This window comes from Eumetopias jubatus, unplaced genomic scaffold, assembly GCF_037043125.1.
Source record: "Eumetopias jubatus isolate StellerSeaLion01/CBP00866 unplaced genomic scaffold, mEumJub1_p1.0 scaffold_9, whole genome shotgun sequence".
NCBI classification, from domain to species: domain Eukaryota; kingdom Metazoa; phylum Chordata; class Mammalia; order Carnivora; family Otariidae; genus Eumetopias; species Eumetopias jubatus.
This window is the reverse complement of record NW_028274815.1, coordinates 21,292,296-21,313,693: the sequence shown is the minus strand read 5'-3', so window position 1 is coordinate 21,313,693 and position 21,398 is coordinate 21,292,296. Positions and strand designations below refer to the sequence as shown.

The window sequence follows — 21,398 nt, the reverse complement described above, 5'->3', positions numbered from 1 at the left end:
GTCAAATAAATAAAATAAAATTTTAAATAAATAAATACAGAATAAATCTTGTGATCCCCCTTATTTGCTGCAAATACAAAATAAATAAAAAATAAAAAAATAAGGGCACCTGGGTGGCTCAGTAGGTTTAAGCATCTGCCTTCAGCTCAGGTCATAATCCTGAGGTTCTGGGATCGAGCCCCACATCAGGCTCCCTGCTCCCCCCTTTCCCTCTGACGCCTCCCCTGCCTGTGCTCACGCGCTCTCTTTCTCAAATAAAATCTTTAAAAAAATTAAATAAAAAAAATAAAATGCAGAATAAAACAAATGTGGGGACAGCACAGGAAGGAAAAAAACAGCCAAGAAGTAGAGGAAAATGTCAAAGCTATCTTCCAAGAAAAAAATACCGTATTTATGAAAAGAGAACACTTTAAAAGACAAATTTCAAGGGTAAACAAGAAAAAACTACTAGAGGGACGCCTGGGTGGCTCAGTCGATTAAGCGTCTGTCTTTGGCTCAGGTCGTGATCCCAGGGTCCTGGAATCGAGTCCCACATGGGGCTCCCTGCTCAGTGGGAAGCCTGCTTCTCCCTCTGCCCCTTCCCCTGCTTGTGTGTGCATACTCTCTCTGACAAATAAATATTAAAAAAAAGGAAAAACTACTAGAAATTTTAAAGTATGACAGCCGAAATAAAGCCTTCAATAGAAAAGTTAGAAGATCGAGGAAATCTTCCAGAAATTAAAACAAATGAACAAAGCTGGAAAATAGGACTACACAATCAATCCAGGAAGTCCAAAAACCAATTAAAACAGAAAAAAGGGAAGAAAATTATAGGGGGTAAAAATGCAAGAAAAACCCAGAAAGACCCACCAAATATTTAGAAAAATGGGTCCATTAAGAAAAGATCCCACCGGGGCGCCTGGGTGGCTCAGTTGGTTGAGCGACTGCCTTCGGCTCGGGTCATGATCCTGGAGTCCCGGGATTGGGTCCCGCATCGGGCTTCCTGCTCGGCGGGGAGTCTGCTTCTCCCTCTGACCCTCTTCCCTCTCGTGCTTTCTATCTCTCATTCTCTCTCTCTCTCAAATAAATAAATAAAATCTTTAAAAAAAAAAAAAAGAAAAGAAAAGATCCCACCCACTAAGATACATCATTTGTTACCAGAAATTCAAACATTTTTTAAACCCAAAAACTTCCAGAGACAAACTAGGCCACAAATAATGGATAAAGTATCAGAGTGGCACTGGACTTGCTAGCAACATCAGAAGTAACAAAACCACAGACTACTACTTTCAAAATCAAGAAAAATTATTTTCAACCTAGAATCCGAATCCCTGTCAACCTTCACTGAGTGAAAATAATTAAGACACTGTTGGGCGCCTGGGTGGCTCAGATGGTTAAGCGTCTGCCTTCGGCTCAGGTCATGATCCCAGGGTCCTGGGATCGAGTTCCGCATTGGGCTCCCTGCTCCTTGGGAGCCTGCTTCTCCCTCTGCTTCTCTCTCTCTCTCCTCATCTGTCTCTCATGAATAAATAACTAAAATCTTAAAAAAAAAAAAGAATACTTTAAAAAAAAAAAGAAAATAATTAAGACACTGTCAAATGTGGAAAGTCTCAAAAACTTCCTTTGCCATGCACCCCTTTTTCAAGAAGCTACTAAACCATGAAATGATCCAAGGCCATAAACCAAAAAGGAAAAAAAAAAAACAAAACAGTATTGCACAGAAGAGGAGGCTAAGGGAATTCCCAAGGCAATAGCTGTACAATAGGCCTAGTTAATGACCAATCCATTATTGAAGCAGGAAGGAGAAAAGATCTAGAAGAGATGTGTCCAGGAAGAAAAAAAAAAGAAATGATTGATGATGTGACTGTATAGATAATCATTCTGAGAGATTGTTGGAGAATGTAAGAGGACAATGGGTAAAAAAAGGAAATTAATCAAATAGAGAACTTTTAACTTCAGAGGAAAGGAGAGTCAAAAACTATCTGGCTTGACAAGGTATATTTACAAGGACATATTAATGGAACCACTAGAAACCAATTTAACAAAAAGGAGAAAGAGTGGGATGAGATTATGTTAAAATTCTCATTTAATATTAAATTAATGACTCAAGAGATGGCTATATAGGCCTATCATTCAAAAATAGGTATGCAGGGGCGCCTGACTGGCTCAGTCAGTAGAGTATGAGACTCTTGATCTTGGGGTCGTGAGTCCGAGCACCACACTGGCCGTAGAGCTTACTTAAATAATAATAATAATAATAATAAAATAAATATGAAAAAAAGAAAATAGAAGTAGGTAACAGAAGAGCCAGAGGATGCCTCTCAAGAGCAGGACCAGGCATGGAGAGGAATGGGACAAGAGATTCCTTTTTTTTGTTACTATAAATCTTTTATTTTTTTTAATCTTTTTTTTAAAGATTTTATTTATTTGAGAGAGAGAAAGAGAGCATGCAAGCACACGAATGCATCTGTGCACAAGCGGGGTGGGGGGAGGGCAGAGGAGGGAGAAGCAGGCTCCCTGCGGACAGGCACCTCAGTTACTATAAATCTTTTAGCAGTATTTTATTTCAAATATTATGTATCACTGATAAAAATTAATTTTAAAAACCTTTCAGAAAGCACAGTATAAACTGCTATTATAAAAGAGTCAATCAGGCACCTGGGTGGCTCAGTTGGTTAAGCATCTGACTTTGGCTCAGGTCATGGTCTCAGGGTCCTGGGATTGAGGCCCACACTGGGCTCCTTGCTCAGTGGGGAGCCTGCTTCTCCCTCTGCCTCTCCCCCTGCTCACGCATGTGCTCCTCCTTCTCTCTCAAATAAATAAAATCTTTTTAAAAAATGGAAGAAAAAAGGACTAAACAAAGTTCTTAGACACCAAAAGCATGATCCATAAAAAGAAAAATTAGACTTCATCAAAATTAAAACTGTTTGCTCTATAAGTGTCCACATGAAGAAGAGACAAGCTACAGACTAGGAGATATTTGCAAAGCACACATCCAACAAAGGACTAGCATCTAAAATACATAAGAACTCTCAAAACTCAACAGTAAAAACAATCCAAGAAAATGGGCAACTGACATGAACAGACATTTCATCAGAAGATATACAGATGGTAAACAAGGACACAAAAAGATTTTTGAACACCTCTGGCCAGCAGGGAAATGCAAATTAAAACCACAATGAGAGTATCACTACACATATACCAGAACAGCAAAACACAAAATAGTAACACCATCAAATGCTGGTAAGGATGCAGAGAAACTAGATCACTCACACAGTGCTGGTAGGAATGTAAAATAGTACAGCCTCTCTGGAAACATGAAATTATCATATGACCCACTAATTATACTATTGGGCATTTATCCCAGAGAAATGAAAACTTATGATCATATAAAAACCTATACACAAATATTCATAGCAGCTTTATTTATAACAGCCAAAAACTGGAATCAGCCATGATGTTCCTCAACAGGTGAATGGTTAAACAAACAGTGGTGAATGCATACCATGGAATACTACGCAATAAAAAAGAACTACTGGGGGCACCTGGGTGGCTCAGATGGTTAAGCGTCTGCCTTCGGCTCAGGTCATGATCCCAGGGTCCTGGGATCGAGCCCCACATTGGGCTCCTGGCTCAGTGGGGAGCCTGCTTCTCCCTCTCCCTCTGCCTCCCCCTCCAACTCATGCTCTCTCTGTTTCAAATGAATAAATAAAATATAAAAATAAATAAATAAATAACATAAAAAGAACTACTGATATACACAACTTGGATGAATCTCCAGAGAATTATGATAAGTGAATAAAAGCCAATCCCAAAGGTTACATCCTATATGATTCCATTTATATAACATTTATGAAATGACAAACTTTATAAATGAAAAACAAATTTCTGGAGGAGCTAAATGGGGGTAGGAGTATAGTTAAAATAACACTAGGGATCCCTGCACCTTGGAACGGTTCATCATCTTGATAGTGGTGGTGACCACATTAACCTACATTAGATAAAACTAGAGAATTTAATACATACACACACAAATGAAAATAAAACTGGGAAATGAATAAGATTGGTGTACCATGCCAGATGTCAATGTCCTGGTTGTGATATACTACAGTATCAAAAAATGTTTTCATAGGGAGAAACTGGGTAAAGTGTACAAGGGATCCCTCTGTATTGTAACTGCATGTGAATCTACAATTGCCTTAATAAAAATCTCCATTAAGAAAAGTCTGCATAAGCATTGCTATTGATATGAAAGAAACAAATCAACAGAGTCCTTCTGTTCTGATTTTGATACGTTGTACTTTTTGGGTCTCCAGAATACTGGTTTTTCCATTTTCTAATGATTTACAACCTTGGATGCTCTGTTTCTGGGTCATACTGGAAACTCAGTGTTCCATCACCAGTTGCTGTTTACCTCAAAAAACAAATTATTTTTCATTTCTGGAAAGAAGGATAAACATCAAGTAATCACTTTTGCTTATAATCCAAAATATTGTTTTCAAAGAAATTTTTTCTCGTTTCAGATTTCCCTTCAGGCAAGTTTTCTTCACCAAAATTTTATTCTAACCATCTTTTCAAATTCTTTATCTTATAATCCAGATTTTAAAAACTTATTTCAGAGGTACCTGGCTCAGTAGGTAGAGCATGTGATTTTTTTTTTAATATTTTTTTTATCTATTTGACAGAGAGCACAAGCAGGCAGAGTAGCAGGTAGAAAGAGAAAGGGAGAAGCAGGCTCCCCGCTGAGCAAGGAGCCCAAACCCCCTGGGATCATGACCTGAGCGGAAGGCAGTCACTTAACCAACTGAGCCACCCAGGCGCCACTGAGCATGCGACTCTTGATTTCAGGATTGTAAATTCAAGCAATTGGGTGTAGAGATTACCTAAAAATAATATCTTAAATTTTTTTCTATTAATCCCCAATATTCATCTATTTGAAGTAAATCTATGACCTTTACAAGACTTTTATCAGTCTTTCGGGTTCAGAAAATGTTCTATTAACATGCTGTATAGCTTTAAATTGTTCATTTATGACCGAACCATCTCCATAAGCAATTTTCGCATGTAGATCTTAGTCACACAATTTATATTTTATGCTAAATAGCAGTTTCTAATTTGTAAATCAACACTCAAGCAGCTCTTACATTTCTCTATTAATCACAGCTCCTACCACAGCACTGACTGGGGAAACTATAGTACTGTTAAAACTTGACAGATTACCAGTATTTCTCCTATCATTCTTTCTTTTTTACAAATCAAACAGAGTATAAGTATTTCCTTTGCCACATCTCATACACCATGATTCTGGAAATGAAAGTGATTATCCCTAACATTTTGCGCTTAGCTCTGCTCTGTTATGCTCTAAGTTTGCAAAGGACAAGCAACCTGAACAAACTTTTTGATATCTGGTGCTGGTACTTGTTACTCTTCCTCACTCCTGCCAAAACAAAAACAAAAACAAAGCAGAAAACCACTGCAACTCCACTTTGCAAACAGAAATTGATGAGTAGGAAGAATTATCCATCATTAATTTTTTTTTCAAACAAAACAATGAAATTCTCTGAATGAGAAACATGGCCATAGATAGAACTGGATCTAGATTCTAGTCAAAACTTTCAGGGCGTGTAGGTGGTTCAGTCAGTTAAGTACCTGACCCTTGGTTTCAGCTCATGTCATGATCTTGTGGTAGTGAAATAGAGCCCTGCCTTGGGTGCCACACTCAGGGGTGAGAGTCTGCTTGTCCCTCTCCCTCTGCTCCTCCGCCCAAGCATTGCACATGCATGCAGCTCTCTCTCTTAAAATAAATAAAATCTTTAAAAAAAAAAAAACAAAACTCTTTCACTAATTAGCCATACAATCTGTTGGAACTTCCTTCACCTCACCAGTCTGTTTCCTGACTCTTAAAATTAATTGGAGGGTTCTTTCCTGCATTAATATTTCATGATTCTAAGATTCCAAGGAGATCTACATAGATACACACAACAAAAAGGTAAACCTGTCTTCAGTATCTAGAAGTACAGACCAATGACACTAAAGTGTGGTAAAATACCATAAAGGATTCTCTTGACTCAATGACCACTGGTTAACAGTAACTATCACCTGGAACAGTGAGGGGCTGTCTGTGATCAAATGCTCTTACAGGGAACTGGGTCAAGTGTTGGGTAGTTCTGCTTGTTTTTTGGATTCTTAGTAAAATATACATAACATAAAATTTACTTTTAAATTATGGTAGAAATACACGTAAGACTTACCATGTTAACAAGTTTTAAGTGCATAATGCAGGAGCGTTAAATATATTCACACTGTTGTGCAACAGATCTCCAGTACTTTTTCATCTTACAAAACTGAAACTCTATACCCATTAAACAACTCCCTATTTCCCCATTCCCGCACTCCCTGGGGAACTATCACTTACTTTTCACCATTCTACTTTCTGTTTCTATGAATCTGAATTTAGATACCTCATGTAAGTGCAATCATAGAGTGAATATTTGCCTTTTTGTGCATTTTAACCATTTTTAAGCATACAATTCAGTGTCATTATATTCTAATTGTTATACAAGCACCACCACTATCCATCTCCCCAAGATGAAACTCTGTACCCATTAAGCAATAATTCCCCCATTAACTAAAAATCTGTACACATTAAGCAATAATTCCCCATTACCCAGTCCCCAGGCCCTGTTAACCACTATTCCACTTTCTCTATGAATCTGCCTATTCTAGGTACCTCATATAAATGATTTCACACAATATTTGTCCCTTTTTTTTGGTCTGGCTTGTTTCACTTAGCACAGTGTTTTCAAGGTCCAGCCATGTTGTAGCATATACCAGAATTTCATTCCTTTTTAAGGCTCAGTGATATTTCACTCTATGTATACAATACTACATTCATGTGGACATTTGGGTTGTTTCCACCCTTTGGCTATTATGAATAATGCCGCTAAATAGATAATAATGCCGCTAAATAGATAATAGACAGTAAGTGAGGATGTGGAGAAATTGGAACACTGGTGCAGTGATAGTGGGAATGTAAAACAGTGCAGCCACTGTGGAAAATGTGGTAGTTTCTTAAAAATTTAAAAATAGAATTACCACATGATCCAGCAATTCCACTTCTGGGTCTGTACCCAAAGGAAACTGAAAGAAACTAAACAGGTAATGGTGTAACAAAGTGCATGTGTGAGAAGTCAGTCATCCGAATGGGTGTGAGGTAACACCTCATAGTGGTTGTGACTGGCATTTCCCTAATGATTAGTGTTGTTGAACACCTTTTCATGTGCTAACTGGCCATTTGTATATCTTCTTTGGGAAAGATGTCTGGATAGTTTTTAATCAATCCTAAAAATACCGTGTTCAAACGAATGATCCATTAGGCATTCTGGAATTCCTGTAGCATAAGCTGCTGAATGAAAACCACAGCAAAGTCTAGCCACATTTAATATGTCAGAGGTTTTTTTCATTTCTCTAAAAAGCAGCCTCCCCATATAAATGGGCTCAATTCAACTTCATCAACCAATTCTTAAAAGCAGGCTAGTGGAACCATCCTCCCCTTTCAAAGCTTAGCAAAATCACTCAGAAAGACAACAAAAGGGTGCATTCATAATACCTCTCCCAGGGGCAAGTCTTTACCAATTTAACTTCTTGCATGGAGCCCAGATGCTCCATTTCCCAATGAAAGAAATTCCCTATGGAAAAGGTAATAATAAGTCTAGGCATGGAGGGAGAGATTAACAACACCAAAAAGTAGCACATTCAGTAAGACAGTCCACTAAAAATTTCTGCCTTGAGACAAGTATATGTAACTACTGTACCACTAAAGGGTAATGTTTTCCTGACCTCATACTGCCAAGAGGGTTATAACCAAATCAACCACTAAAATTTGCTAGTCCAAAACCAGTAACTCTCTTCTAGCAAATACTTCTCAATCTTTGAATTTCCAAGGCCAGTTTTACCCTAAAATTGCTCTATTAGCCAAATAGCTAATATCTTTAGGCAAAGATCCCAATCTACTTCACATATACAATGCTCAGAAAGGAGGTAGAAAGGGAAATATTAAAATAAAACTGGTCCCTATTCTATATTAGAGGATCCTGACTCTGTATTACTTGTCTCTCTGCCTCTCTTCATTCATTCATTATCATGCACCCATTAAATGAAGAGACTCTTCTAGGTGCTTAGCATCTATCAGCAAAAACAAAAACAAAAACAAACAACCCATCTCTGCCCTTGTGTAGCTTATAGTCTAGTGCCCTTGGATTCTCTTTGATAATGTTGAGTGTGAAACATACCAGTAATTTATTTTTGCAACTCTATCTGCAATAAATCTGACCATAAATATCATACATAATTTCTGATGTAAATATGTGGGAATTAAAAGTACACAGAAAAATTTAAATACAGTAGTCTTTGAGTGTACTATAAGCACAATAAGCCTGTAAAAATTCTTCCAAGAATCGGGTGCCTGGGTGGCTCAGATGGTTAAGCGTCTGCCTTCAGCTCAGGTCAGGATCCCAGAGTCCTGGGATCGAGTCCCGCATCGGGGTCCCTGTTCCTTGGGAGCCTGCTTCTCCCTCTGCCTCTCTCTCTCTCATGAATAAATAAGTAAAAATCTTAAAAAAAAAAAAAAATTCTTCCAAGAATCAATGACCAATGAACAACTAAAATGATTCTGACTGAAATAATGAGGGCCTGCCTAATACTGACAGTTTGGCCCTTCTGAATACTTATTTCTATTTATTTCTGAATACTCACCTAGCCAGAGAACTACCTATCCAAACCTCAGGAGATTTTAACTATCAAGTAACAACTCAAATTTCACTATCATTATAATTAGAAAATGCTCCAGATTTTTTAAAAAGTCAAAGACAAAAAAAAATACCCTAGTCTACTGATAAAATTTAAAATTTTTTAAAAAGTAGTATACTTCCAAAGTCATTTCCAGGGCGCCTGGGTGGCTCAGATGGTTAAGCGTCTGCCTTCAGCTCAGGCCCTAATCCCAGGGTCCTGGGATCGAGTCCCACATCGGGCTCCCTGCTCCTTGGAAGCCTGCTTCTCCCTCTACCTCTCTCTCTCTCTTTCTCTCTCATGAATAAATAAATAAAATCTTTAAAAATAAAAAATAAAATAAATAAAGTCATTTCTAGTCATCTGCACGTTAGCCAACTAGCTAGTTCAGACTGTTTAGACGTGCACTGTCCAATATGGTAGCCATCAGCCACATGTGACTATTGAGCACTTGAAATGTGCCCAATCTAATTGAAATTCGCTTTAGGTATAACATATACACTGGGGAAAAAAATATAAAATGTCAACATTTTCTTAATTTTGATTATATAATAAAATAACATTTGGGAAAAAATAACATTTGGGATAAAAACGAGTTAAAATTTATCATTAAATTCTTCTTTGGGGGATCTAGGTGGCTCAGTAGGTTAAGTGTCTGACTCCTGATTTTAGCTCAGGGCATGATCTCAAGTCTGTGGATTGAGCCCCTGCTTGAGATTCTCTCCCTCTCTCTCTCTCTCTGCCCCTCCCCCTCCCCACACGGACACGCTCTAAAATAAGTAAATCTTTAAAAAAATAATAATAAAAAATAGGGGCACCTGGGTGGCTAAGTCGTTAAGCGTCTGCCTTCTGCTCAGATCATGATCCCAGGGTCCCAGGATCATGTCCTGCATCGGGCTCCCTGCTCAGCAGAAAGCCTGCTTCTCCCTCTACCACTCTCCCTGCTTGTGTTCCCTCTCGTCTCTCTGTCAAATAAATAAATAAAATCTTTTTATAAATAAATAAGTAAATAAATAAATCTTTTACTTTTTTTAAGATTTATTTTCTCTGGGGCGCCTGGGTGGCCCAGTCAGTTGGGTGTCTGCCTTCTGCTCAGGTCATGATCTCAGGGCCTGGGATCAAGCCCCCCATAAGGCTTCCTGCTCAGCAAGGAGTCGGCTTCTTCCTCTCCCTCTGCCCCCCCCACCTGTGCTCCCACTCTCGCTCGCTCTCTCTCTCCCTCCCTCAAATAAATAAATAAAATCTAAAAAAAAAATTTATTTTTTTCTTAAAGATTTTATTTATTTTGGGCACCTGGGTGGCTCAGTCAGTTAAGCATCTGCCTTTGGCTCAGGTCATGATCCCAGGGTCCTGGGATCAAGCCCCTCATCAGGCTTCCTGCTCAGCAGGGAGTCGGCTTCTCCCTTTGCCCCCTCCCCTGCCACCCCCATCCTTACCCCCACTTATTCTCTACCCCCCCTCGCAAAAATAAATAAAATCTTAAAAAAGAAAAAAAGATTTTGAGAGAGAGCGTGCACAAACAAGAGAGCACAGGGGGAGGAGCAGAGGGAGAGAGAGAATCTCAAAATAAATTCCATGCTGAGCCCAGAGCCCAACACGGCCCAATCTCACAACCGACCTGAGCCAAAACCAAGAGTTAAACACTTAAACGACTGAACCATCCAGGCACTCCAAGTTTTATTTATTTATTTATTTATTTAGAGAGAGCACCCACGTGTGCGCACACACACACAGGGGAATGGAGGCAGAGGGAGAGGATCTCAAGCTGACTCCCCGCTAAGCACAGAGTCCAAAGCAGGGCTCAATCTCACAACCCCAAGGTCATGACCTGAGCCAAAATCAAGAGTCAGATGCTCAACTAATTGAGCCACCCAGGCGCCTCATTCTTTTACTTCTTTTAATGTAAAAAATATTTTTTACCTTTTTTAATGCCAGAAAAATCCATGTGGCTGGCTCACATTATATTTGTTTTTTTTTTTAAAGATTTTATTCATTTATTTGACAGAAACACATGGAGAGCAGGAACACAAGCAGGGGGAGCGGGAGAGGGAGAAGCAGGCTTTCTGCTGAACAGGGAGCCCAATGCAGGGCTCAATCCCAGGATCCTGGGACCGTGACCCGAGCCAAAGGCAGACAGACGCTTAACTGAGCCACCCAGGCGCCCCACATTATATTTGTTTTAAACAGCACTGGTTTAAGACAACAGACTTCAAAACCTGCACACAGAATAATACATGCAATATACGTTGGAGCTATGTTCAGAATTTTACACTTATGTATTTATTCATTTCTCAGTTCACACTCTTCAACCTATCTTCTTTATCAAAATGCCATCAAATATTTTTATATCAAAATACGAAAGTTTCAGAGTCTAATGTGAAATTGTTCAGCAGAGCACTAACAAATATTTGAGTGACCACTGTGCACAGGGCATTCAATCCATAACGTAACTTGTTCTGCTGCACTTCAACAGCCAAAGGGACACACATTCTATATCTAGCTAATATGCACTCTGCTCCTACGGTGTGCCTGGTATCATACTCGATGCTTTACTCTCACTGACCCATAAAATCCTCACAACTACTCTATGTAGTAGGTCCTATTTAAAGAAAAAACTGGGGGCGCCTGGGTGGCTCAGTCATTAAGCATCTGCCTTCGGCTGAGGTCATGATCCCAGGGTCCTGGGATCGAGCCCTGCATCGGGCTCCCTGCTCCGCGGGAAGCTTGCTTCTCCCTCTCCCACTCCCCCTGCTTGTGTTCCCTCTCTCGCTGTCTCTGTCAAATAAATAAAATCTTTAAAAAAAAAAAAGAAAAAGCTGAAGCACACAGAGGTTAAGTAACTTGCCAAAGCCCACAGCCTATGTAAGTAGGATTCCAGCCCAGCAGGATCAAACCAAAACCACTGCACATCTTCCCTAATAAAAGGACTACACAAGGGGTGCCTGGCTGGTTCAACTGGAAGAGCATGAGACTCTTGATCTCAGGATTTTGAGTTCAAGCCCCAGGATGGGTGTAAAGACTACTAAAAAAATAAATAAAACTTAAAAAAGAAGGACTATACAAGATTGTGTCATTATCTTACAGGATTGAGTTCTAGTTGTGGGTTATGTACCCATTACAAAAAAACTGGAATAGATGGGGTGTAATGCGTTGCTTCCTACTCTCCACCACCCTTCTCAATGGCAGGTTAAAGCTGCCCACGTGAATTAAATCCTTGATCTTACTACAAGTTTATACTGTGCTCCCTTTTCCAGAATTTCTAGATCCTATGCCATCCCTCTGGTCCAACTCCTATGTCCTACAGGCTTCATTTCAGACATCATCTCCATGCAAGCCTACTCAAGACGCCCCATGATTTAGGCTAGTCACCCCTCCTTCCCTGTGCTCATCCCTACTGTAGCACTTCCCACACTCTGATTGTCCTCACTAGACTGCTCGAGGGGTCTACTGTGTTCACCACTCACCACTTATAGTACCTAAAACCGTGCCTAACATTAGGTGCTCAATAAATATTTGCTGAACTAACCACCCGACCCACCCAGCTACAGTTAAAAGTGAAATGTTAAAAGCAAACTTAGTGGTAGGAGGTGCTAATCCACAAGCAGAGAACAAGTTCTAAATTTCATGAACTTTATGACAGGTCAAAAGAATAATATCGTACACACGAAATAACGATTGCAAGGACTCCTACCCACCCCCAAAAAAGGAAGAGTAAAATTAAAATCTATTTTAAATGATCACTTGCCCAATTTAGTTTCAGCATAATTTGTAAGAATGAATTAAGTAGCTGACAAAAATTCTGACATGAGAAATCCAACTCAACCATTCCAGTAATGCCATAAACTGCAATCAGCTTAATTCTGACAATTCTCAGAGTTCCGAAAAGACTGCAGATGCTTTTTCAAATCGTCTCAAACATAAAACTAGTTACACTTATAATTGGGTTTCACTCCCCAATGCTCAGTGCTGGGCTCCAAATGACAGGAGCAACTACGTATTCTTTAAGACATTTATGGGGGGCAGGGGGACGGTTTTCACATACAATTAACAAAAGTGTTAATTCCACTAAATTTTCTAACCAGAGTCCGAAGGGACTTTCCTAAAGCCTTCCCTTTTCTTTTCCAAAATGGGAAACCAACTAAAAAGGTCAATCTTTAGTTCTTACTTCCACACTAAGTAATTCTGAAACATGAGGTGAAAGTACATGAGAAGTTCTAGAGCTAGGACTGGCCAAATGTTTTCCTGTGACTTAAACTGCAGCGTAGAGTCAAACAGAAGAGAGAGCTTCATTCTTTCGGATTTGAGGACAGAAACTGATCATCTCTTTTAGATTACTGCTTCTGTTGATGTCTGCAAAAGCACTGTGAGGCAAACATGCCACTGAGTCCCACCCCAAGCACGAAGAGCCTCCGATTGTTTGACACATCAATGGATTAGTCAACGCGGGGGAACTCACTTTTCCCCTCTAATTTGCTTTAATTATTCCTCACACAAACCCTCAGGTTTACTCTAAGTTATGACCATATGGAATCTTCTCTTTGCCCTGAAGTATAAATTCAGGCCTTTACCAAATGACTACTACGGCTTCAATCCAAACCACTAAAATAAATCCCTTACAAGTATCGTACATCTAGTAACGCCACACAAATATGGAAAAAGCCAGTCCCAGTCACTTAAAGAAACACCATTCCGGGACGTGGTTAATGCTGCATATTTTGCAACAGAGGCAATGAACGGAGTAGGAGACTTGAAAGCAAAAGACCAGATGGAAAGCATGGGAAGACCCCGCCCCAGTAAGCTCGATGTCGATTCAAACAGTAACTTGGATCTGTCGCCTGGAATCGGAATCACTGAAACAAAGGCGTTTATTCCGGGAAGCAAGATGTCTGGAGTAGAAGAAACGGTTTGCGGCTACCCAGACCGTACACCATCTTCCCGCAGGTCTTACCTATGGTGGAAATAAAGGTGGTATTGAAGGCATCATCCGAAAAGCGAAAAAGGACGCAGGTCTTCCCTACTCCCGAGTCTCCGATCAGGAGCAGCTTGAAAAGCAGGTCGTACGTCTTCTTCGCCATTGGGAGGAGCGGCTCAGGCTCTCGCCGCCGGCGGCCCCAAGGGATCGGTCCCTCTCACTACGGCCAACTCCTCACTTGGGCGTTCTCAGGCCGGAGTACCGGGGAAGCGTGGGAAAAACGAGGGCTCGAGAGGGCGCGGGCGACCTACGAACGGCCTCGTCGAGGAAGCCCCGACGGTGGCGGCGTCCGGTGCCTCCGAGGGCGGCGACCGCGGCTCCGCAGCCTCTCCCAGCCGCTCCGCCCGGTTCCGGGGAGTCGGTCGGGACAAAATGGCCTCCCCTCCCCCCTCAGAGCTGCTCGGCCGGGACGCTCCCACGGACGAGCGAGCAAGCTCTGCCGTCGAGGAAGCGCGACGGACGTGAGGACAGTCTCTCTCCCGAGCAGAAACTCCGCGCCAGGACGCGGCGGTGGCAGCGAGGAAGGACCCCGAGCCAAAGAGCTCAGCTACATATCCACAGGAAGCCGAGCCGCCCCGGCCAGAGCCACCTTTTCCCCGTGCCCTCTCACGCCGGCGTGCGCGCTGCCTGAGACGCACGCAAGGACGTACGCCCGCCCTTCCCTCCCGCCCTCGCCCTGCGGATCGCCTCTGCGCACGCGCGCCGGCGGGTGTAAGGGTATGCGGGGGCGGAGAGTGGCGCGCCGGGTCTCCGAGCCCCAGTCTCAGGCCCCGCGGAGAAGAGAGAGGGGAGGGGCGAGAGAGGGCGAGGCCGCGGGCGCGCTCCCTGCGGCCGTCTGATAGGGTGCGCAGCGTTACGAGCACGCCCCGCGGGGAGGCGCTGCCTGGTGACTGCGCAGGCGCGGCACGCTGGAGTAGCCCCTTGGAAACCCCCCCTTCGTCCTGGGGTCGCCTTCCCGGCTACGCTGAGGATGCTCTCGGTTGTGTTTGTCGCGTTTGTCGAGCTGAAGGTCTTGGAGCAGTGACTGGCTTGGATGGCCGTGTGTTCCTGTATAGCTGTAGTTCGTAAACGCGAGAAAAAGTGGCGCCCTGGGTCATTAATAGGTTCTTTGCTAAAAGGAGACGCATCCCGGAGTGCCCTCCCTCGTGGCTAATCGTGACAGGAGAAACACTAGAGCTCCATCCTGGTTTTACTTAAGGAGCGAGAGTTGACGTTCCAGAGAGCAGGAGTTTGACATGGAAAAACTGGCCGGGCTGCTCAAGTTGGGATGATGTAATCCGCCTTTCAGGGCGAGGAGAGCAAGGTTGAGGAACACCTGGGCACAGGGAGAACCTCCCGGCAAAGTGGGAGCTTCTACGGCGAGAACACACTGCAGGCCTTGCGGTCCTTTTGGAATACGGGAGAGCCCAGAGCTCCATACAGAAGAAGCAGGGCCCCTCCCTGCCGCCAAAATCGAACCACCGGTGTCCAAAATTGAAGGATAGTGAAGCCAACCCCAACCCTACGCTGCCTCTTCCTTGCACTTTTCTTTTCATATGCCTTACGTCCTTCCTTCTGTCTCTCCCCATCAGTCTTTAGGCTTCCCTCTTCCTCTTCTTCTTCTCTGTAGTTTAGTCATCCTCCTGCCCTCCCATTCTGTTTGTTTCACCGGGCAAAGCACACCTAGGATGTCATGGCTGGAAAGTTGAACCTGGTAGGCTGGTTAAACCTAACACAGGAGAAAACCCTGAGCCATCTGGAAACAGGGATTGAGAGGGAAGTAAAAACTACATTTTTACACCCTGCCACCACCCCCAAAATGTTTGTGTATGTAATATGTGATTAAAATAGGTCTTTGGGGGCGCCTGGGTGGCTCAGTCCTTAAGCGTCTGCCTTTGGCTCAGGTCATGATCCCAGGATCCTGGGATCGAGCCCCGCATCGGGCTCCCTGCTCCGTGGGAAGCCTGCCTCTCCCTCTCCCACTCCCCCTGCTTGTGTTCCCTCTCTCGCTGTCTCTCTCTTTCTGTCAAATAAATAAATAAAATCTTAAAAGAAAAAATAGGTCTTTGAGGGGCGCCTGGGTGGCTCAGATGGTTAAGCGTCTGCTGATCCCACGGTCCTGGGATTGAGCCCCATATCGGGCTCCTGGCTCAGCGGGGAGCCTGCTTCTCCCTCTCCCTCTGCCTCTACCCCTGCTCATGTTCTCTCTCTGTATCTCTGTCTCAAATGAATAAATAAAAAATTTTTTAAAATGAAATAAATAGGGCGCCTGAGTGGCTCAGTTGGTTAAGCGACTGCCTTTGGCTCAGGTCATGATCCTGGAGTCCCGGGATCGAGTCCCACATCGGGCTCCCTGCTCAGCAGGGATTCTCTTCCTTCTCTGATTCTCTTCCTTCTTGTGCTCTCTATCTCTCATTCTCTCTCTCTCAAATAAATAAATAAAATCTTTAAAAAAATGAAATATAAAATAGGTCTTTGAGGCGGTTAGGGTAATCATATTTCAGGCTCCCATTTTTTAAAGGCATGGCTTGCATTCTTCCTCCCCAACCACCTCTAAAGCTTCCCTACTGAAAATGCTTGTCTTCTCTAATACATCTCGCCCTTCAGTTCGTTTCTATAATTGCTCTTGTCACTTAAAACTTATCCTCTAGTTGGGAGTGTCTTAAGATAATACCAACAATTTTAATATAGGGTAGCTAATCAAATCAAAATGAGCTATGGTCAGTGCTACACAGGTTTGTCATCAATTGCATTACATTGAGCACCTCAGGGAATCTTCAGTGTTAGCATGATTCTCCCTTTCAAAATAAGTTTGATTATGGGGTACCTGGGTGGCTCAGTCTTTAAGGGTCTGCCTTCAGCTCAGGCCATGATCCTAGAGTCCTGGGATCAAGCCACCATGGCTGCTTCTCCCTCTGCCCCTGCCCCTGCTTGTGCTCTCTTGCTCACTCAAATAAATAAATTTTTTTTAAAAATAACAAAAGAATAAGTTTGATTAACTCAAGCCCCGATATTGTAAAGCATTTTCAAATGTTATGATTTTTAAATTTAAGACGCCTAATTAAGGGGCGCCTGGGTGGCTCAGTCGTTAAGCGTCTGCCTTCGGCTCAGGTCCTGATCCCAGGGTCCTGGGATCGAGCCCCATATCGGGCTCCCTGCTGCGCGGGAAGCCTGCTTCTCCCTCTCTCACGCCCCCTGCTTGTACTTCCTCTCTCGCTCTCTCTCTCTGTCAAATAAATAAATAAAAATCTTAAAAAAAAAAAAGCCTAATTAATTCCACTACATAAATTTTGGGAATTAGGGCAGCTAAATATGGAAAATAAAAACTATGCTTTATCCCAGTTGTTTCGAGCAGTTCTATCAATTAGAGCCTTTCCTCCATGGGCTCAATATTCTGAAAACTTAGGAGTTAATTACACTTATTAACAAATTTTATTTATTATTGGGTCAGGATCATAGAATTTTAGAGCTTTCATATCTTTTTTTTTCTGAAGATTTACTTATTTGAGAGAGAGAAAGAGAGCACGTGGCAGGGTGGGAATCCCAAGCAGACTCTGTGCTGAGCTCAGAGCACAGCCCAACGAGGGGCTCGATCCCACAACCCTGAGATCATGACCTGACCCAAAACCAAGAGTCAGATGCCCAACCAGCTGTGCCACCCAGGTGCCCCAAGCTTTCATATCTTTAAATCATAATTCAACACCTGCACGTAATTTACAGGTAAGTCTAAGGCTTAGAGACGTTAGGGACTTGCCAGAGGTCACACTGTTAGTAGCAGAGCTAGCACTATGTGCAAGGGAAAAGGGAAGAAAACCTCAACAGGACATCACACTGCATGGAGATGGGAATTGGGAGGCTCAGCCAGTACTTAATGTTTGGCTTCCCTAAAGTTAATTAAAAGTTTTGCCAGAGTGGCCACTCCTTCGACCTCTGCCGCCGTCGCTGCCGCCGCCACCTCCAGGGAACAAGGGAAGCGGGAGTGGAGCCCACGTCGGCCGTCACCCAGGTCCTCCAGCTGCCCTGCCCCGAAGAGTGTAAGATGTTCGCCTGCGCCAAGCTTGCCTGCACCCCCGCTTTGATCCAAGCTGGATCCAGAGTTGCCTACAGACCAGTTTCTGCATCAGTGTTATCTCGACCAGAGGCTAGGACTGGAGAGGGCTCTACGGTATTTAATGGGGCCCAGGATGGTGTGTCTCAACTAATCCAAGGGGAGTTTCAGACCAGTGCAATCAGCAGAGACATTGATACTGCTGCCAAATTTATTGGTGCAGGTGCTACAACAGTGGGAGTGGCTGGTTCTGGTGCTGGTATTGGAACAGTCTTTGGCAGCCTTATCATTGGTTATGCCAGAAACCCTTTGCTGAAGCAGCAGCTGTTCTCATATGCTATCCTGGGATTTGCCTTGTCTGAGGCTATGGGTCTCTTTTGTTTGATGGTGGCTTTCTTGATTTTGTTTGCCATGTAACAGAAATTACTGCTTGAAATGTTGGCATTCATATTAATTACGGATGTAATTCTGTGTATCTTACTGTGACTCCGAAAACTGTAGTATTGGTGTCATGGAAATGTACATTATTTCCAAGGTCATTTCATTAAAGATGAAAACTTTAAAAAAAAAAAAGTTTTGCCGGAATAAGACCTCGACGAGCATCAAGCTGTATCTACCACTGAAGTTGGCTGGAATGACCAAAGCATGAAAGATCTCTGACTCTAGAAAAAAAAAAAAGAATAAAACGGGGGATTTATGTAGGCCTAAAAGGTAAACTTAGCACCATGAAGTAATATTTGATAGATGCTAAAACTTAGTGAAAGAAAATGCCAATTTAGTACTAGCTTAGGATTTACGCCATTTAAAACATTGCTCTGTAAAGACTCTAGTTCAAATATTTGCAAAGCCAAGAAAGAAAATAGGTATATTTATATATTCATATTATTAGTTAAGGAATTATTTGTATATTTTTCTAGAGAACACACAGCTGACTGAAGTCATGTTTCCAGTCTTCAGCTTCAACTTTCAGGACCTGCCTCAGGGCACCTGGCTGGCTTAGTCTGAGGAACGTGCGACTCTTTATCTTGGAGTCATGAGTTTGAGCTCCATGTTGAATGTAGGGATTACTTGAAAACATAAATACATAAACTTAAAAAAAAATCCCCGCTTCAAAAAATATTGACTCAGGTTCATCTTTACTCCTCTTCCTCCATGTGTTTTCCATTCTCTCTGCCTAATTTCTTCCTCTAATTTCTCCGCCCCTTGCTCTCTCTGTTCTCCTCAAAAATGAGAGTTCTTCCCTTGAATGGCAGTCCCACTGCTATGTCATCACCTTGCTGTCAAACCTACCACTCCAACCTCAGGGATTTTGCCCATTTGCTACTGCCTATCTCTCCTCTGTTCACATTCCCAATCTCCAGCAGGGACATCCCTGAGGAAGGTCTGTGTTAGACATTCCTGATGCTGAGTACCAATTGCCCAGAGGCTGCGGCTGTTCTTATCACCATCACCTGCCAATATTCTGCCCTGCCTACATATCTTGACTTAGTCCTATCTCATGTTAGAGAATGATTGCCCCATGAGCCTTCCCCAGCCCTTTGGATGTGTTTGTTCTAATATTCTCCAGGGATACCTCAGTTCTGAAATACGGGGCTCCTGAGCTGGCACTTAAGGGCAAGCCCTAGCCAGTGAGTTCTATTTCCCCATCCTAGCTTCCACAGACTCGTCTCCAGACGAACTGAACTAGTCATCTTTTCTGCAGTTACTATGCATCTTCTTGATTTCATGCTTAGTTTAATGTGGTTCTCTCCATGTGAAATGCACCCTCTCCTCAACTCCCCCCCATATCTCTTCAGCATTCAGCTTAAATATCCTCACCATACTGAAGATATTTAAGTTCTAAGTTTAGAAACTTAGAACTGCACATAAGCAAAACAAAAAATATTAATTATCAAAAATTCTACCTCCAGGGGTGCCTGGCTGGCTCAGTTCATAGAACATGCGAATAGTGGAATAAATACAGTGGAATAAACACTAAACTAGGAGTCAGATAATGTAGACTCAGGGACAGCTCAGCTACTGACTAGCTCTGTCAGCTCACTGGCTAGGGCTTGCCCTAAGTCTTCCCCAACACTTGCTGGAAGGAACTTGTTTGTCTTTTGAACTCCCATAGCACTTTTATTCTTTTTTCTATTTTATTTGCCAGAGGGTGGGGGGAGAGAAGGAACACAAGCAGGGGGAGCAGCAGGCAGAGGGAGAAGCAGGCTTCCTGCTGAGCAAGGAGCCCGATGCGGGACTCGATCCCAGGACCCTGGGATCATGACCCGAGCCAAAGGCAGACACTTGACCCACTGAGCCACCCAGGTGTCCCTCCCATAGCACTTTTAAAAATCAACTGTTTCCCCTTTCTTATTTCACAATAACACATATTTATTTTTAGAAACTTAGAACTGTACATAAGCAAAACAAAAAATACTAATTATCAAAAATTCTACCTCCAGGGGTGCCTGGCTGGCTCAGTTCATAGTACATGCGACTCTGAATCTCAGGGTTGTGAGTTTGAGCCCCATGTTGGGCATAGACTTACTTAAAAGGAAAAAAATCTGGGTGCTTGGCTGGTTCAGTCAGTAGAGCATGCGACCCTTGATTTCAGGATTGTTAAGTTCAAGTCCCACGTTGGGTATGGAGATTACTTAAAAATAAAAATCTTTCTGGGGTGCCTGGGTGGCTCAGTCGGTTAAGCGTCTGCCTTCGGCTCAGGGCATGATCCCAGGGTCCTGGGATCGAGTCCCGCATCGGGCTCCCTGCTCACTGAGGAGCCTGCTTCTCCCTCCCCCTCTGCCTGCCGCTCCCCCTGCTTCCGCTCTCTCTCTCTCTTTCTCTCTGTCAAATAAATAATAAATAAATAAATAAAAATCTTTCAAATAGAAAAAAATCTACCCCCAGAGATGACCATTATTAGGACTTTGGTGAATAACCATGTCTCCTCCCCATAGCTCTTTATTTAAACATTTCTTATGATACATTTTCCACATTTTATAGAGGTATTTATGTACATATCTTATTTTCTCCAATTAAACTCTCCTTGAGAGATGTGACTATTATATACATCACTTTGCACAGAGTCTTAAATATATCAGAAAGTCAAAACATGTTTATTGAAGGAAAAAGAAAATGAAATTCAGAGGTTCACTTTTTTCCCCTAGAAAACAATACTCATTTGGAGAAATTTTCAGTGTTGGGGAAAGAATTGAAAACTTAAAAGAAGTAAATGCAAATATAATACCTTTGCAGCAGGTTTTATTAATTTTAGAAACTACGTGGAGAACTCATCTAACTCCAGTATAGAATTTATTTCCGTAAACAAGAAATACTATTAAGGCTAATAGAGCAACTGTCATGTGGACAGTGGAATAAACACTAAACTTGGAGTCAGATAATGTAGACTCAGGGACAGCTCAGCTCCTGACTAGCTCTGTGACAATGGATTCATTTAACCTCATGCCTATTTTCCCCATATGTCAAAAGGGTGTGGTACTTCATAAGACTGTTTCAAAAGTTAAATAAAAGGATGCAAATAAATGTACTTTGTATAGTATAAAACACCATGTAAATATAAGTTATTACTATTATTCATAAGAAGTAAGTGTGATGAATTACACCATAAGGAAAAAGAAAGAAAAATTACAATGA

General features: G+C 42.3%; 1 protein-coding gene and 1 pseudogene across 1 annotated transcript in view; one reads left to right on the top strand and one right to left on the bottom strand.

Moving 5' to 3' along the window:
• RAB10 (RAB10, member RAS oncogene family) overlaps window positions 1-14,364 on the bottom strand; it is an 86,439-nt gene extending 72,075 nt beyond the window's left edge. Inside the window, exon 1 of the mRNA XM_028099434.2 lies at window positions 13,715-14,364. Coding sequence (XP_027955235.1) covers window positions 13,715-13,841 — 127 coding nt within the window. The 5' untranslated portion in view covers window positions 13,842-14,364. The remainder of the gene's footprint in view (window positions 1-13,714) is intronic.
• Window positions 14,365-17,518: 3,154 nt separating this feature from the next.
• On the top strand, window positions 17,519-18,332 carry LOC114205899 (ATP synthase F(0) complex subunit C3, mitochondrial pseudogene; annotated as a pseudogene).
• The last annotated feature ends 3,066 nt before the right edge of the window (window positions 18,333-21,398 follow it).